Source organism: Aquarana catesbeiana, linkage group LG06 (genome assembly GCF_042186555.1).
Source record: "Aquarana catesbeiana isolate 2022-GZ linkage group LG06, ASM4218655v1, whole genome shotgun sequence".
NCBI lineage: Eukaryota > Metazoa > Chordata > Amphibia > Anura > Ranidae > Aquarana > Aquarana catesbeiana.
The window spans coordinates 414,793,378-414,812,555 of NC_133329.1; the positions used below are offsets into that span (position 1 = coordinate 414,793,378).

General features: G+C 46.0%; 1 protein-coding gene across 1 annotated transcript in view; it reads right to left on the bottom strand.

The window, feature by feature from the left end:
• The window catches only part of LOC141147315 (protein mono-ADP-ribosyltransferase PARP14-like), an 88,184-nt gene that overhangs the window by 27,514 nt on the left and 41,492 nt on the right, over positions 1–19,178 (bottom strand). Inside the window, exon 14 of the mRNA XM_073634531.1 lies at positions 10,535–11,137. Coding sequence (XP_073490632.1) covers positions 10,535–11,137 — 603 coding nt within the window. The remainder of the gene's footprint in view (positions 1–10,534; positions 11,138–19,178) is intronic.

The following is a 19,178-nucleotide window of genomic DNA, read 5'->3' on the forward strand; positions in this document are numbered from 1 at the left end:
TGCTCCATGGCAGCTATACCTTCTATGGCCAAGAATTTACGGTCGGCACTGCAGAACCCTGGGGTGGTTTCAGAGAAACTGGCCAAGGAGGTTGCGTTGGGGCGCATGAGTGGGCCTTTTGCAACCAAGCCACTGCAGGATTTCGTTGTGTCACCGTTGGGAGTGGTGCCTAAGAAGGAACCGAATAAGTTTCGCCTTATTCACCACCTCTCGTTTCCAAAAGGGGGATCTGTGAACGATGGTATCAATCCCGAGGATTGTACAGTGTCTTACACATTGTTCGATGCGGCAGTGGCATGGGTGCGGCATTACGGTCAGGGGGCGCTCATGGCAAAATCGGACATTGAGTCGGCATTCTGTTTGCTACCAGTACATCCGGACAGTTTTTGGCTGTTGGGTTGCTGTTGGCAAGGGGAATTCTACGTTGATCGGTGCCTGCCAATGGGTTGCTCTATCTCCTGTACCAAGTTTGAATTGTTCAGCTCGTTCCTCGAATGGGTAATTAGGGATGTGTCAGGGTTAGATTCCGTGATACATTACCTTGATGATTTCCTCTGCGTGGGGCCACATTCGTCTAATGGGTGTGCGATTCTTTTGGCAACCCTGCAACACATTGCGGGTAAGTTTGGGGTACCATTGGCAGCAGATAAGACGGAGGGCCCGATGACAGTGTTGAGTTTCTTGGGCATCGAAATCGATACTAGAGCAATGGAGTGTAGGTTGCCAAGGGACAAGGTTGATGGGCTAAAAATGGATGTCATGGAAATGATGGAGAGGAGGAGTTCCACCCTGGGGGGCCGTCAAAAAAAAAAAAAAATTAAAAGTCAGCAGCTACAAATACTGCAGCTGCTGACTTTTAATTGGACACTTACCTGTCCCTGGGTCCAGCGATGCGGGGGATCGAAGCCCCGCTCGTCCCCCCCCTCCGCTCGTTGGCGCCGGCATTTCAACTGTGGGCACTGGGCTGTGGCTTCACAGCCTGGCACCCACTGCGCATGTGCGAGCGGCGCCGCGCGCCGTGATTGGCCGCTCGATCACCTGGGACCTGTAATGGGTCCCAGATGATTGACAGGAGGGAGGGAGCAGAGCGGAGCCCTTCCTGTGCCTGGGGGGAAGTGATGTCACCAGCCCAGGCAAAGGAACAGGCAGACTACGAGGGACCACCTAGCAACAGGCATTTAGAGGTAAGTGAAAAAAAAAAATATCCAAAATGTTTTTTTGTTTAGAATTTTTCCAGGTATTTTTGTTTTTTGGGTGGAACCCCACTTTAAGTAAGTTGAATTTTGCGTGTCGCGTTATTCCAATGGGTAGGGTTTTTTGCCGACGGCTGTCGGCAGCTACAGCAGGGATACAGTTTCCAACCCATTTCATCAGGCTTACCAGGGAACACAGGGAGGACTTAAAGGTGTGGCACACGTTCCTGGAAACCTACAATGGACGTTCGGTGTGGATGGAAGGGCCGGTAAGTAATTGCGACATGGAATTACTTACGGACGCAGCGGGATCAACTGGGTACAGGGCTTTCTTCCAAGGGCAGTGGGGCGCGGAGGCATGGCCGGATTTTTGGGCGGAGGCAGGATTTACTCGTAATCTGGTGCTATTGGAATTGTTCCCGGTGGTACTGGCAGTGGAATTGTGGGGGGAGGCTTGGCGGAACTTAAAGATACGTTTGAACTGCGACAACATGGGGGTGGTTCAGATCGTTAATCGGCTATCGGCATCATCACAGCCGGTAATACGTTTACTGCGACACCTCGTGTTGCGGTGTTTACAACTTAATGTTTTTCTATATGCTGTTCATATCCCGGGAATTGACAATACGTTGGCTGACTCCTTGTCTCGGTTCCAGTGGGACAGGTTCAGGGAGCTGGCTCCCGCTGCGGAAACGGAGGGGATTCCTTGCCTGGGGTGGCTTTGGGAGATGGTCTCGGAGTCACCGCGGGATGGATCAGGAAATTGGTGAGTGGGTTGACATGGGCGGCATATAGTAAAGTGTGGAAAAGTGGTTAGAATTTACACAGCTGGCGGGTGCCGAGCTGGGAGGACCAGACTTGAGGCTGTTAGTACTGTATTTTGTGTCAAGACACATGGAGGGAGGTGGGTCAGTGTCCGCGATTGAGCGGAAGCTGGCGGGGTTGGCCTTTTTATTTAAGCTGCAGGGCTTGACTGGTTTCACCAAGGATTTCTGGGTGAATCAGGCGCTAAAAGGTTACAGGAAGAGTCATGCAAAAAAGGATTCGAGGAGACCGGTGTCCTTTTCAATTCTGCAGGTGATGTGTACAAAACTGGGTGGGGTGTGTGTGCGTCTGGTTATGAGGTAATTTTGTTTAAGGCAGTTTTTTCTATTGCGTTTTTTGGAGCGTTTCGGCTGGGGGTATTGGTGAGTCTGGCAAAATGAGTAGCAGGGGGTTTGAGGATACAGAATGTGGAAGTTAAAAGTGATAGTGTGTTGCTGAAATTACGCAAGTCTAATAGGGCGTACACACGGTCGGACTTTGTTCGGACATTCCGACAACAAAATCCTAGGATTTTTTCCGACGGATGTTGGCTCAAACTTGTTTTGTCTACACACGGTCGCACAAAGTTGTCGGAAAATCCGATCGTTCTAAACGCGGTGACGTAAAACACGTACGTCGGGACTATAAACGGGGCAGTGGCCAATAGCTTTCATCTCTTTATTTATTCTGAGCATGCGTGGCACTTTGTCCGTCGGATTTGTGTACACACGATCGGAATTTCCGACAACGGATTTTGTTGTCGGAAAATTTTATCTCCTGCTCTCCAACTTTGTGTGTCGGAAAATCCGATGGAAAATGTCCGATGGAGCCCACACACGGTCGGAATTTCCGACAACACGCTCCGATCGGACATTTTCCATCGGAAAATCCGACCGTGTGTACGGGGCATAAGAGGGATCAGGCAGGAAAAGGGGTAAGGGTGCAGCTGTTCACGTTGCCGGGTTCGTTAATTTGCCCGGTTAAAGTGGTTGAGGAATTTTTACAAATTCGCCCAGTTGGGGATGGGCCGTTGTTTGTGCATGGGGATGGGACCTTTCTACCCAGGTTTCAGTTTGTTACAGTGTTCCGGAAATGCCTTGGGGCGGCAGGGTTGGATGGTAGACAATTCGCCTCACACTTCTTCCGCATCGGGGAGGCTACAGAGGCTGCCAGGTGTGGGTTGGATGAGGCAGCAATTAAGAGGATTGGAAGGTGGGAATCCAGGAGGTTTCGGTCTTATGTGCACCCTCAGTTGTTATCTGATGATGTATAAAGAAAAAAAAAAAAAAAAAAAAAAAAAGAGAGAATGATGACATAATATAAGTACATGCCTAATACTAAAGGGGTGGGGGCAGCACAGATGTATTCAATTTTTTTTCTGTTGTGTTATGTCTTTTCAGATGGGGGTCAGCCATGCCTTGTGTGGATCTTAGGGCACTCTTATGTTTTTTGGGGTGCCCAGAGGGGGGACACTAGACCGGAAGGCAGGCAACTAGGGATTTCAAGGAGGGAGGCATGTATTCGATGGTTAGGATTTCCAGGGATGGGTTGGGGCAGAGTTGTGCTACGCTCGACTTGATAGGCCTCCTGATGTTTTGGTTTTACATGCAGGAGGTCACGACCTGGGGGTCCAATCCACCAGGGAGCTGGTGTCGGCTGTGAAGTGCGATTTTTTGGCACTTCGGGTGGCCTTCCCGGGAATGATAGCGGTGTGGTGAGACATAGTAACACGGACGTCCTGGCGCAATCGGTAGCTAGGATTATTAAAGCGCGAATCAAGGTGAATAAGGCTGTGGGAAAATTTGTTGTTAACAACGGGGGATTGGTAGTGAGACACATGGAGTTGGAGGTTAACGTAGGGATGTACCTAAGTGGCGATGGAGTGCACCTTTGTGCGGTAGGCATTGATCTTTGGGCACTTGGCATTCAGGATGGTATTGAGAGGGCCTTGCGGGTGTGGAGGGGCCCTTAAGGCTAAGGGGTCATCCTTGCGGGCTGTGGTGGTATCTTTGGTCTCTGATGGTGGTACAAAAAACAGAGGTGATGGAAATGGTGGGGGGCTTTTCAGTGTTACGTGCCCCTCTGGTGTATTCTTACAGCGGAAGGGTAGGCTGGAATACAAAATGTTTACACTGCGGGAAGGGAGTTGTCCCCGAGCTGTTTAATATGGCTGGAGGCCTGGTATGGTAAAATATGGTACCGCAGTGTACTGGTGATGGAAAAAAGTTTTAAAGTGGAGAATGTGAAGTTCGGGGTGCCATCAGAAGACCAAAAGATTGGGAGGTGATAGAACTGTCGGTAAAAAGGTTGTACATAGTTATACATATGTTGATTAAAAAAGTTATTTAAAAGTTGGTTTTATAGTTTATTAATAAAGGAGGCTGCTATGGCCAGTTTTCTACTCCAAAAACTCCTGTGTGTGGTCTAATTTATTATAGATAAGAAGGGGGAAAAGAAAGGGGTTATCAAGTGAAAGAGGGGGTGATGGAAAGTTGGGCATATCGGTCTTGCACTGGTCAAGGGAGGCCCGGAATGAGAATGGAAGTATGGAAAGATAATGAAGGGCCGGGCATGACAAGGTGGAACAGTGAGACAACTTAGGGTTAAAGGGAAAAGGAAGTAAAGGGGAGGAGGTAGAAGTTAACCCAGGGGGTGGAGTGATATAAAAGGTAGAGGCGGGGTTTGTACAGGAGCAGTGTGAGGGAGACAGAATAGGAAGAAGTTGCCCAACCACTCTCCCTTTGATTTTTTGTTTAGGTATTCCTTGCTGTTTTTCTTTTCTTCTTTTATTTTAGGTTGGCTGGATCTGGGTTGGGGGTTGTCTCCGAGCTGTTTAATACGGCTGGAGGCCTGGTATGGTAAAATATGGTAACGCGGTGTACTGGTGATGGAAAAAAGTGGAGAATGTGAAGTTCGGGGTGCCATCAGAAGACCAAAAGATTGGGAGGTGATAGAACTGTCGGTAAAAAGGCTGTACATAGTTATACATATGTCGATTAAAAAAGTTATTTAAAAGTTATTTAAAAGTTGGTTTTATAGTTTATTAATAAAGGAGGCTGCTATGGCCAGCTTTTTACTCCAAAAACTCCTGTGTGTGGTCTAATTTATTATAGATAAGAAGGGGAAAAAGAAAGGGGTTATTGAGTAAAAGAGCGGGTGATGGAAAGTTGGGGATATCGGTCTTGCACTGGTCAAGTTTAGTGTGACCTCTGCACAGTGTTCAGCTGAAACTACAAGTTAGTGTAGTGCAACCTCCTCACAGTGTTCAGCTAAAGCTACAAGTTCGATTTTTGCGAGCTCTGCACAGTGTTCACCTAAAGCACCCTGTCGAAGGTTGGTGGTGTTTTCCTGATCCTATCACTACCGCAGGCAGCTAAATAAGCTACAAGTTAGTTTTTTGTGAGCTCTGCACAGTGTTCAGCTAAAGCTACCTGTAGAAAGTTGGTGGTGTTCTCATACTACAGGCAGGCAATTGATTTTGCTAGCTGCAGTATCAGTATATATATATATATATATATATATATATATATATATATATATATATATATATATATATATATATATATATATATATATATATATATATATATATATATATATATATATATATATATATATATATATATATATATATATATATATATATATCAGCTTAGTGCAGCTACAGGCCATTAGTATGTCTGGAAGGCCAACAAGGAGAGGCAGACAGTCACAAGCCAATAAAAGAGGGCAAGCAGGCTGTGTCTAGAGGCAACAGTGCTGGTCGTGGAGACGGTGCATCCTCATCAGCACGTGGCCGTGGGACACGCTTGGCCTTTTTTTCGGCAGCTGGCCGTGTTGAGCCACAACACATGGAAGACTTGGTCGAGTGGATGACTAAGCCGTCCTCATCCTCCTCATCCTCTCTCATCCATGCTCAGGGTACTTTGTCTGGCAAAGCAGCTGCCAACGCGGCCTCTTCCCTCGGCTCAATGGCATCAGTGACTCCTTCCCTAGCCCCACCATGTCCTCCTGAGGAGTCCCTCGAACTGTTTGACCACAGTGTTGGGTACATGCTCCAGGAGGATGCCCAGCGTTTAGAAGGCTCTGATGATGATACTGAGCTAGATGAAGGCAGTAACATGAGCACAGACAGAGGGGGTGCCCAAGAAGGACAGCAATCTGGCAGTCATGCTCCCCCTGCTGCAGCATACTGCCAGGTTTGCTCCAGTGATGAGGAGGGAGGGGATGATGAGGTCACTGACTCAATGTGGGTGCCTGATAGGAGAGAGGAGGAGGAGAAGGAGGCACATCACCAACGAGGCAGGATGCCCCCCAGGGGCCAGCCTAAGGGCAGCACACTGACTGCATCACACCCAAAGCTCCGCATGTGCAGGGCGCTGCTGTCTCTGCGCGTTATTCAAAAAGTTCTTTGGTGTGGACCTTTTTTGAGACGAGTGCATAAGATCGCACCGCTGCTATTTGCAACATATGTCTCAAGCGTATCTCGAGTGGCCAAAACATCTCCCGCTTGGGCACCACATGCTTGACCAGACATATGTTGACCTGCCATGCAGTTCGTTGGCAAGCGTATCTTAAAGACCCACACCAAAGAACAAAGAGGACCTCTCCTTGCTCCTCATCAGCTGAGATCTCCAACCCCACTATACCTTCAGTCCTCTCTGAGACCTGCACTGAGAGGAATGAAGGTGTAGAATTAGGTGTGTCACAACCAAAAACTTGTGGGCAATCTGCTTTCGGTACACCGACGTCAGATTGTACCAGGCAAATTTCCCTGCCCCAGCTGCTGCACCGCAGAAAGAAGTTCGCTCCCAGCCATCCACATGCCCAGCGGTTGAATGCTAGCTTGGCAAAATGCCAGCTGCTGCCTTTTCAGTTGGTAGACTCTGCCCCCTTCCGTGAGTTTGTGGAATGTGCGGTTCCTCAGTGGCAGGTACCCAAACGCCACTTTTTCTCACCGAAGGCGATTCCGGCTCTCTACCGGCATGTGGAAGGCAATGTCCATGCCTCGCTGGACAGGGCGGTCAGCGGTAAGGTGCAAATTACAGCTGACTCATGGTCCAGCAGGCATGGACAGGGATGTTACCTAAGTTTCACCGCGCATTGGGTGACTCTGCTGGCAGCTGGGAGGGATGCAGGACAAGGTGCAGTAGTGTTGGAGGTTGTTCCGCCACCACGCCTCCAAAATGCCACGACTAATGATTGTGACACACCTCTCTCCTCCACCCCCCTCCTCTTCTTCTTCCTCCATCGCCTCTTCCTGTGCTTTGTCCTCAGAACCAGCGGTGCTCTGTAGCCCTTCAAGGGGCTACACAAGTACTCAGGCTAAAAGATGCCATGCGGTGCTTGAGCTGGTGTGCTTGGGGGACAGGAGCCACACTGGGGCAGAGGTTCTGTCAGCTCTGCAGGGGCAGGTTCAGAGGTGGTCGACGCCACGCCAACTTAAGGCAGGAATGGTGGTTTGCGACAATGGCACCAACCTCCTCTCTGCCCTCCGACAGGGATAAATGAATAATGTGCCCTGTTTGGCTCACGTCCTTAACTTGGTGGTGCAGCGGTTCTTTGGGCAGGTACCCGGGCTTACAGGATGTCCTGAGGCAGGCCAGAAAAGTCTGTGTGCATTTCCGCCGGTCATATAATGCCAGTGCTCGGCTGGCAGACCTCCAAAAGAACCCAAGAACCGCCTAATCTGTGACATGCCCACCAGGTGGAACTTAACGTTGGCCATGCTGCAGCACCTGCACATGCAGCAGAGGGCCATCAATGAGTACCTGTGCGACTATGGCACCAGGACAGGGTCAGGGGAGCTTGTTTTTTTCCCCCCACACCAGTGGGCCATGATCAGGGATGCATGCACTGTCCTGTCACCATTTGAGGAGGCCACGAGGATGGTGAGTAGTGACAGTGCATGCATCAGTGACACTGTCCCCCTTGTCCACCTGTTGGAGCACACGCTGCGTGGAATAATGGACAGGGCACTTGAGGCAGAACAGAGGCAGGAAGAGGAGGACTTCCTTAGTTCTCAAGGCCCCCTTTATCCAGACAGTGTTCTTGTGTGCCCGCCGATCACACAGGAAGAGGACGAGGAGGAGGAGGATTGTGTCAGTATGGAGGTGGAGCCTGGCACTCAGCAGCAGTCTTTAAGGGATCATTTAGAGTCCCAAGAAACACATGGACTTGTACGTGGCTGCGGACCATGTCGTCCTTAGTGACCCGGAGAACTCCGGACCGAATGCCTCAGCAAACCTACGCTGCATGGCCTCCCTGATCCTGCAAAGCCTGCAGAAGGATCCTCGTATTCGTGGTATCAAGGAGAAGGACCAATACTGGCTGGCAACCCTCCTTGATCCACGTTACAAGGGTAAAGTTGCGGACCTTATCTTGCCGTCGCAGAGGATGAAACATCTTCGGGAGGCCTTGCAAAAAGGTCTGTGCAACGTGTTCCCAGAGACTAGGAGGTTACAAACTCCTGTTTCTGGACAACCTGTTGCTGAGGCTTCAGTCAGTCAAAGAAGGAGCGGTGGAGAAGGTGGCCGTCTGACCAATGCGTTCAGACAATTTCTTAGCCCGCAGCCCCAAGGTATGATCGGTTCCAGCAACCATCGCCAGCGTCTGTTTTACATGGTGCAGGAATACCTAGGGGCAAGATCTGACTTGGACACCTTTCCCACCGAAAATCCTCTGGGTTACTGGGTCTTGAGGATGGATCACTGGCCAGAGCTTGCACAGTATGCAATTGAGCTACTGGCCTGTCCTGCATCCAGCGTTCTTTCGGAACGCACATTCATTGCTGCTGGAGGCTTTGTAACTGATCACAGGGTGCGTCTGTCCACCGACTCGGTCGATCGACTGACCTTCATAAAAATGAATCAGTCTTGGATCACCACCAGCTACCAAGTACCTGATGCTGATGTAACCGAATAATTTTTTTTGAAATCTCAGATCCCTTCAAAGACTGCCTATGCTGATGCTGAGTGACTATCCCTGAGTAATTATCCTCTTCCTCCTCAATGATCACGCTGATAGTTTGTAAGAACATTTTTGGTTCTGGGCGCCGCCACCAGTGCCTAAGGCCCAATTTTTCAGCCCCTGTTTAACAGGGGCTTGTAATTACAATTTTTGATGCAATACTTTGCAGCAGGGCTCGTTCTTGCGTTCCAACTAGAGTATCTGTGAGGGGTTGCAGTGTGGTGGCACCAGCACCAGTGCCTAAGGCCCAATTTTTCAGCCCATGTTCAACAGGGACATGTAATTACAATTCTTGATCTAATATTTGACAGCAGGGCCCTGTGAGGGCTTACAGTGTTGTGGCCACAACAACACCTAAGGCCCAAATTTCTGCTGAGTATATAGGGCAGGCCCCTACTTTCAAACATCTTATTTACAAACGACTCCTACTTGCAAACGGAAGGAGACAACAGGAAGTGAGATGAAATCTACCCCTAGGAAGGGAAATTCTCTCCTGTAAGAGTTAATATGGGAAAAACATTTCTCCTTTCCACTGATGCTTTATCACCAATCCTTGTTTCACTAAAAACCACAAATTTTCAAAAAACATTTGTCATTGGGACAAAAAATGAGGTGAAATCTTCCGAAGAGGAGCACAGACAGCAAAACAAATGTCACAGGGGTGATAACCCTTCTCTATGTTTTCCAAAAAGCTTAAAATAGATTTTTTTGCTTGAGCTAAACACGTTAAAAATGTACCAGTTCAAAATTACAAACAGATTCTACTTAACAACAAACCTACAGTCCCTGTCTTGTTTGCACCGCCTGTATACTGCTGTTCAGAGTACAGAGCCTGTATACTGCTGTTTCCTTTTTTAATTTGGGTGCGGGGTTCCCCTTAATATCCATACAAGACCCAAAGGGCCTGGTAATGGACTGGGGGGTACCCATGTCATTTGTCTCACCGATTTTCAACCATTTTGCCAGGACCCGACATTACATTAAAGCCGCACGCAGTTTTAAATGACTTTTTTCCTTTAAAAATGACATTTTATGCAGGGACTGTTCTAAGCACGGGAAACATGCACCACTTTACAGGCATACTATAGACACCCCCCAGGTACGATATTTAAAGGAATATTTCACTTTTTTTTTTTTTTACTTTAAGAATCCTTAAAATCACTGCTCCTGAAAAAACGGCCGTTTTTAAACTTTTTTTTGCATTGATAAATGTCCCCTGGGGAAGGACCCGGGTCCCCAAACCCTTTTTAGGACAATACCATGCATATAAGCCTTTAAAATGAGCACTTTTGATTTCGAACGTTCGAGTCCCATAGACGTCAATGGGGTTCTAACGTTCATGCAAATTTTCGGTCCGTTCGCAGGTTCTGGTGCGAACCGAACCGAGGGGTGTTCGGCTCATCCCTAGTAGCTATAGGAAAGGTAGGAGAATCCAGGACAATCCAGTATCTCCTGTGGAATTAATGCTACAGTTGTCTTAGTTGAGGTGACTCTGCCCTGCAGCACCAGCTGTTTTTAGTTGAGTTTATATAATACAATGAATGAATTAACATTAAAAGTCATATTACCATGTTTCACAACACGTTGGATGTGAATTTGGTTCCCACGCTTGTCTGTGGCCTTTTCTCTTTGTACACTGACAGTATATTGGTTTCCTCGGATCTGGATTGTGGTATGGATCTTGTTGTCATTTTTTGCCTCTTCCAGCTCCAGGTTTGTAATTTTGTCGAAGGGAACCATAGTTCCTCCATTGTCATATCTCCATTCCACCAGTTTCCCGGTGAGCTCTGCTGCCCTCTCTCTGTTCTTTCTGTCTTTTACCCGGTTTATAATCATTTCGATCTCCCCGGACACAGGTAGGACGTCCCGGGTGAGGCCCACAATCCGGATTGAGGGGTCGGGTGGTTTGTAAATGACAGAGACCTGAAACTTTTTCTGGAGGTCGGAGATCTTCTGCACCTCGGCTTCTTCTAATTCAGAGATACATTCCTCTGTGATCACCTTCTCTCCCTGCTCATTGTCGATCATCTGCTGTAGCCAAGTCTTCGTCCTGTCCACACTCCCTTTATCTTCAGCACACAAGCTAAACACCACAGGCTCAATGCTGTCCATCAACTGAAAGGCAGTGAGCTTCCGAACTTGCTTTGAGGCTTTTGATGGTATAATATATTCTACAGAGGAAGAAAAGAGACAATGGTGTCACAAACTGCTCTGAAAGTGGAAATATAAATTGTGAACAAATAGTTTATGAACGGGATGTAGACCAGGCTTGGGTAACATGGATTTCTGCTGAGGAACTCTGAGGATGTTCTGTATAAAGTCCATTTGATATTTAATGCTTCGCTGATTAAAGTAGATTTAATCCCAATCACTGAGAGACCGGAGTGTGCCCCTGTGTTTGTTTTCTATTATTGTTGGTATTCAATAGTATGGCAATGGTGTGTATATATAAGAAATCTGAATACTAGGCTGGCATGTTCTGCACATTGAAGGGCTTCCATGATAACCTTGAGTTGTGATAGGGATGAGCAACTTTTGAATTGCAGCGACACACTGTGATATTCAATTCCAAATACAAGTTTATTCCAATAACAGAGTGTTTGCAAAACCAACACGTTTCAGGGGCTGTAACAACTTCACCAGGGCTTAAGAGATCGAAGCAAAGATAGTGTATGTGGACTCAGTATTCAGTGTATAGTTGGATTTTGTAACATAGTTACATAGTAGGTAAGGTTGAATAAAGGCAATAGTCCATCCAATTTAACCTGTGTAGGGGCACATGTGTCAGTGTCTATAATCATTTCCCATATCCCTGTATGTTGTGTTCTTTAAGATGCACATCCAAGAGTCTTTTAAAAATATCCATACTCCCCACTGCCACCAATTGTGGAATAGAGTTCCACAGCCTTATTGCCCTGACAGTGAAAAACCGCCTGCGCAGTTTAAGGTTAAACCGCTTTTCCTCCAATCTCATTGTGTGGCCTAGTGTACTCTTATGCCGCGTGCACACGGTCGGACTTTTCATCTACAAAAGTCCGACAGACTTTTGTCAGACTTTTGGCGGACTTGCGGCAGACTTTCTTACGAGCGGACTTGCCTACATATGATCACACAAAAGTCCGACAGATTCGTACGTGATGACGTACACCGGACTAAAATAAGGAAGTTGATAGCTAGTAGCCAATAGCTGCCCTAGCGTGGGTTTTTGCCCGTCGGACTAGCACATAGACGAGCGGATTTCTGGGTCCGGCGTAGTTACAACGTAAAGATTTGAAGCATGCTTCAAATCTAAAGTCCGTCAGATTTGAGGCTGGAAAAGTCCGCTGAAAGTCCGGGGAAGCCCACACACGATCGGATTGTCAGCCAGCTTTAGTCCGTCGGCCTTTTGTAGACGAAAAGTCCGACCGTGTGTACGCGGCATTACACTCCCTGAGACTGAATCATTTTTTTCCATCTCATCATTGAGATATTTGTAAATTGCTATCATATCTCCTCTCAAGTGGCGTCTCTCCAGCGAGAATAAATTTGGTGCTTGTAGTCGTTCCTCATAATTGAGGTCCACCAATCCCCTTATAAATTTTGTTGCCCTTCTTTGGACTCTATCCAGCTCCAGCACATCCCTTTAACATCCCTTGTTGGAAGTTATCAGTTGATTCAAGCTTATTACTGACTCTGTATTCACTATATCTTTGTTTTATTCTCTTAAAGAAAAAGTCTCCCCATATATATGTTATTTTCATCAATTCCCTCAGGGGGAATTTTGATAGGTGTTGTGTATCCTGCTCTAGCATGGTTGACATCACACCCCTCCTCCCCTGCTGTTGGTCTACCACACTGCTCTGTAGGAGATGAATAATTATTATTGATTGACAGCACATGTCTCTGCCACCAAGAACTTACCCGAGACCAGTGCATGTTAAAGTATATGCCTGAAAAACCTCTATACTCTACACAGGGAGCAACAGACCAGATTAGGTCAGAGATAATGACGTCTATGTTCCTGACAAGTGTGCCTGACATGCTCAGTGACATCATTGGAGGAGGAGAGGACACAAGACTGATGATTATGAAATCACTATAATCACACCCAAGATGCATGGTAGCAGCAGCAACAGAGTAGACAAGATCAGTGTCAATGACATCAATGTGTTCAACAGTTGTGCCTGGGATGCTCAGTCACAGCAGAGCTCTTCTTGATCTAACAATTAGGAACACAAATTGGGTTTCTGGCAGGGGAGGAGCTGACCGGTAATAATAGCAGAGATAAAGAAGAGATTTATTGCACAATTGTTTAGCAATAAGGGATAAGCATTTCTACAATAATCATCAGACCAGCAATTTTCATTGCTCATGAGACTCCTTCTTTAAGCCCTGCTGAAGGGGGTGGAGTTACAGCCTCCAAACCATACTGGCTTTGCAAGCAATCTATCATTTTAATAAATTTGTTTTCAGACATAAATATCAGGCTTTGTCACTTTTGGTTGCTCTTCCAAGATACTGAGCTCCATCTACATACAGAAATGTTTCTACTGATTGTCCCTCGTGAGGGATCCCAACACTGCCTTCGCAACATACATGAAGGGGAATCATTTATAAAAAGCCTGGGCCTACCTCCACTGCCTGATGATTTTATGCTTCCGCCTGTTGCCTTGTAGGGCTGCAACGCCCCTACCACACCTAATCGGGTCTGAACTCCGGTCCAAAATAAGCAGAAAAGATCTTTCTTCACTCCTCAACGCACTCCTTAATGCTCATCCACACGTCCTCCTTGAACAGATGACAGCTACAGTTGGTCCTAATTTTACAGGCAGAATTGCCTCTGACCTAGTGACAGACTATACTTGTTTTTCTTTGTTTTTTGCCTGTTAACCTTTTTCTGTTGTGTTTTTTCTCTGGTTTGGACACTAGATGGAACAGTTCTCCAACAACTGGAGATAACACCCTGCATACCCATGGGGTAAGGTATATCTACAAAGTTCTCATTTTTTTTGTTCCTTTTCTTTATATGCACTTTTTCTGTTTACATAACATTACTAGAAAGAAAGGCATATTTTTACAGTCTTTTGTTATGACAATTTTTTAATATGCTACATACCTGCTGGAGAGCAGGTGGATCCCTCCTCCTTACACCTCCATCTGATGGGAGGCGCCAAGTGGCCCCGTTTTGTCCAAGACTTCGGTCTAGTACTCTTTGGTAGCATTTACTCCTCAGGTGTATGGATTCTGTTCTAGGCCCCTTTTGGGTCCTGCCAAAGTATTTTTTCTACTACTATGTTTAATTTTGTTGCAGGAGCTGTTCAAAATAGGTACACTCAAATACTGTTATGGGGCAATCTCTCACTTAAGAGAATTACAGGTGTCTTGTTAAAGGTTTTAGAAGATCTGGTGCTGATATAGTACTAGTACAGGAGACTCACTTCCGTGCTGGGGGGGGGGGGGGTCGATGAAATTTGCATCTAAATATTTTCCTACCTCCTATATAGCCTCTATATAGCCTCGGATCCTTCTAGTAAAGCGGGAGTAGCTATCCTTATCAGAAAATCTTGCCCTATTAGGATCAAAGACAAATGACAAATGCATCGATCGTTATCCTGGTCTGTGAATACATGTAGTCTGTTTTCATGTTGGTTAATGTCTATGCACCCAACTCTGGTCAAACTGTCTTTCTAGATGAGTTGTTTAGTCGGATACAGAGATACTCTCAAACATTTATGATAATGGGGAGAGATTTCAATTTGATTATGTCCCATAGAAGAGATAGACATACACTCTTTGGGGACGTCACACATCAACAAGTGATCTCCCAGGCCACCTCTTTCAGAAAACTAATTAGATCTCACCGACTACTAGACGCCTGGAGAATCAAGCACCCAACACAAAGACAATATACCTTTTACTCCATGGCCCATAAAATGTATTCTAGACTAGATAATTTTTTTATAACATCACCATTACTCCCCCATAGAGTAGATTCTGATATTTCACCTATTACCTGGTCAGATCATGCCCCCATCTCACTAGACCTCTTACTACACAACTCTACTTCTAAAATATGCCATTGGAGACTTAATGGACAATTTCTTAGCTCCACTCCTATTAACCGCTTGCCGACCGCCGCACGCCGATGTACGTCCTAACTTTGAGGACGGATATCGTTGTTATGGCAACAGCTAGCTGCCATAATCCAGGTATCCCCGTTTTCGGGCGGCGTTTGGCTACAAGATAAAAGTGGTCCCTGCGGCGGATTCGCCGCGAGATCACTTTTATCGGTGGCGGGAGAGGGGCCCCCCCTCCCGCCGCGATCCGGTGCCCTCCGATGCTTACCGGAGCTGCCGGTAGCGGCGGAGGCGATCGCGTCATCTCACTTGCTGTGCATGGAGACGAGTGAGGGGAAGATAGGCCCCCACCCGTCTCCATGACACTGCAGGGCGGAAGCAAAGTCAAAACGTCACTTCCGCCCATATCTCTTAAAGGCACATTTTTCAAATGACATTTTTTTTTTTATTGCATTTAAGTCCAAATATGAGATCTGAGGACTTTTTGACCCCCAGATCTCATATATAAGAGGTCCTGTCATGCTTTTTTCTATTACAAGGGATGTTTACATTCCTTGTAATAGAAATTAAAAGTGATCCAAATTTTTTTTTTTTAAAACAGTGAAAAAATAAATAAAACAAAAGTAAAATAAATGTGAAAAACATTTTTTTTTTTTAAAGCGCCCTGTCCCGATGAGCTCACGCGCAGAAGCGAACGCATACACCCGCATATGAAAACGACGGTCAAACCACACATGTGAGGTATCACCGCGACCGGTAGAGCGAAAGCAATAATTCTAGCCCTAGACCTCCTCCGTAACGCAAAACATGCAACCTGTAGAATTTTTTAAACGTCGCCTATGGAGATTTTTAAGGGTAAAAGTTTGACAGTATTCCACGAGTGGGCGCAATTTTGAAGCGTGACATGTTGGGTATCAATTTACTTGGTGTAACATTATCTTTCACAATATAAAATAAAATTGGGCTAACTTAACTGTTGTCTTATTTTTTTATTCAAAAAAGTGATTTTTTTTCTAAAAAAAAAGTGCGCTTATAAGACCGCTGCGCAAATACGGTGCAAAAAAAAGTATTACAATGACCGCCATTTTATTCTCTAGGGTGTTAGAAGAAAAACAATATACAATGTTATGGGTTTCTAAGTAATTTTCTAGCAAAGAAACCTGTTTTAAACATGTAAACACCTAAAATCCAAAACGAGGCTGGTCCTTAAGTGGTTAAGGAAAGACTGACCAGGGAACTAAGCGAGTATTTTAAACTAAATGTAGGTTCGGTGCAAAAGGTCTCGACCCTCTGGGAGGCTCACAAGGTCTGCTTCCGCGGCTTCTGCATTGCCGAGGGCTCTCGCCTTAAGAGAGACAGCGAGAGCCGTCGGGTTTCTTTACTAGCCGACTTGATGCGTGCGGAGCAGAGACTTGTGGCTTCCCCAACAGTCGAGGGCCTCCGCAAGGTAGTTGCATTACGCAATCAGCTGAAATCATTAGCATACAGTAAAACAACAAAATCCCTTATGTGGGCTAAACAAAAATTTTACGAATTCTCTAATAAGCCACACAGAATGTTAGTTAATAGGCTACGCCCACGTCCTTTTCATTCCTTCCCTGAACTACTGATTTAAAAAGATGGCACACCTACCCACTGCCCCCAAACAATGACCAAAACTTTTGGAAATTTCTATAGAGAGCTTTACAACTGTCTTACCCCCGAAAAACATTTTCAGTTTACACAAGATAATTTTGATCAGTTTGTCAAGGACCTATCATTGCCTAAACTGACATCTTCAGATCTTGAAGATCTCCTGTCTCCCCTGAAAAGCTAACAAGAATAGTTAAGGATCTCCCTCTACACAAATCCCCAGGCCCAGATGGTCTTACGTACCTTTATTATTAAAGTTTTCTGCCCAACTTAATGCCACATACGCTACACTTATTTAGCTCACTGTTACAAGGTGACACACCCCACTCCCAGTTCACCCACTTTTATATATCTGTGATACCGAAACCGGGAAAGGACCCCTCTATACCTGACAATTACAGGCCTATAGCCTTATTGAATTCTGATTATAAGATTTTTACAAAAATTCTGTCATCTAGGTTGTCCCAAATTATACCCAAATTGGTCAATAGGGACCAGGTGGGCTTTGTACCATCTAGACACGCAGGGGATAACACAAGGCGCACTATAGACCTGATTGACCTACTGAACAAGTTCCCTCGCCCAGCACTCATCTTGAGTCTAGATGCCCAAAAAGCGTTTCATCGCCTAATCTGGCCCTGCATGTTCTCTACACTTACGCGGTTTGGTTTTCAGGGTCCTTTCTTTAAGGCTTTACAGGCATTGTACACCCACACATCTGCACAGGTACAGATGGCCTCATTCCTATCCCCTTGCTTTCCCATGTCAAATGGCACTAGGCAGGGATGCCCTTTGTCCCCCCTTCTTTTCATCCTGTGCTTGGAGCCTTTGGCAGATGCAATAAGGTGTCATCTGGACATTAAGGGGTGCTAATGAGACAGCGGGAGTACAAGTTATCCCTATTCGCTGATGACATTCTTCTTACACTAACTAATCCCATTATCTCACTCCCCTCCTTACACGCTCTTCTACAGACATTTGGGTCCATTTCAGGCTAGAAAATAAATACTGCCAAAACTGAAGCACTCCCCCTACATATACCATCAGATACTTTATCACAACTTAAAAGTACATACACTTAGGTATTAAAGAAGAAGTAAACCCTGATGGGTTTACTTCCTCTTTGTTTCCCTGCAAAGGTAAAGCATAATGGGGTACTGTGCATCGCATCGCATAGTAGCCCATTATGTGTCACTTACCTGACACAGGAGCCTGCGATGTCCCCGCTGTCCCCTCTGCTACGGAGCGTCCATCTTCTTTCCGGGTATCGTGGCTCCGGCACTGTGATTGGCCGGAGCCGCGATGATGTCACTCCTGCGTAAAGGAGCCGCCACTAACGGCATATCGCTGTTAGCAGCGGCATGCTCAGTGCGCCTGCACGCCGCTGTCTACGGCGCATGACAGCGGTGCCTGTCTTTTTGCAAATATCTCCTAAACTGTGTATGTTTAGGAGATATTTCTTGCACCTACAGGTAAGCCTTAATCTAGGCTTACCTGTAGGTCAAAGTGGTCTGTAAGGGTTTACAACCACTTTAAGCTTACCTCCTCATACTCTAGCTTATATTCTACTAACTTTCCGCCCTTATTTCAGGATATATACACCAATGTCTTCACCAATGGGCTACATACCCTATTACTATGCTTGGTAGAATTAATGTTCTAAAAATGTCTATATTGCCATGGTTACTATATCTCTTTGAAACCCTACCAGTGGCAATACCTATTAGTCAGCTTAAAGCTCTTCACAGAGGTTTTTTAAAATTTATATGGAATAATAAGACGCATCGGATAGCAAGCTCCGTGGTTTTCTCTCTAAAAACTCAGGGAGGTCTCGGTGACCCTGACGTCATAAGATACTATTGTGCCTCTCACTTTCGGGCGGTAGTTTCCTGGTCATGTCAGGTGGCTCCAAACCAGTGTTTAGAGATGGAGAGGGGTGCCATATACCCAGTACATCCCTGCTCGCTGGTATGGTCCCATTCCCTACTAAATTATCCCATATTGAAGAATATGTGCTTAGCACCAATGTTATTCACCAAGTCATTATGGGGTAAATGTGTGCTGAAGTATTCACTCTCTTCACCATGCCCTCCTCTATCTAACATATTGCTAAACCCAGCTTTTGCCAGACAGTTTGGCCTTTGGACGACTGTTGCCCCCTGATGCAGACGCCCCTCTTTCAATTACGTAATCTGGTAGAGACGGTCACTCGCAAATTCCATACCTTTGCAACCTTACAAGAAAAATGTTCTATCCCTCAAAGCTTATTTTTTTTCTACCTTCAAGTTAGGCATTTTTTTTCACTCACTGTCCCCAACTCTCACTCTGGACCTACCCACTCCCTTTGAACATTTATGTGCTGAAGGTCCTCACCAATTCCATTTAATATCATCCATATACCATATTCTGCATGAATCCACAAAAGTGTTAGCCGATACCCACTTATATATGCGTAAGTGGAATATGATATTGGGGCGTACTATCCCTACGCAAATATGGACTAAAATTTGGTTGTCAACTTTTA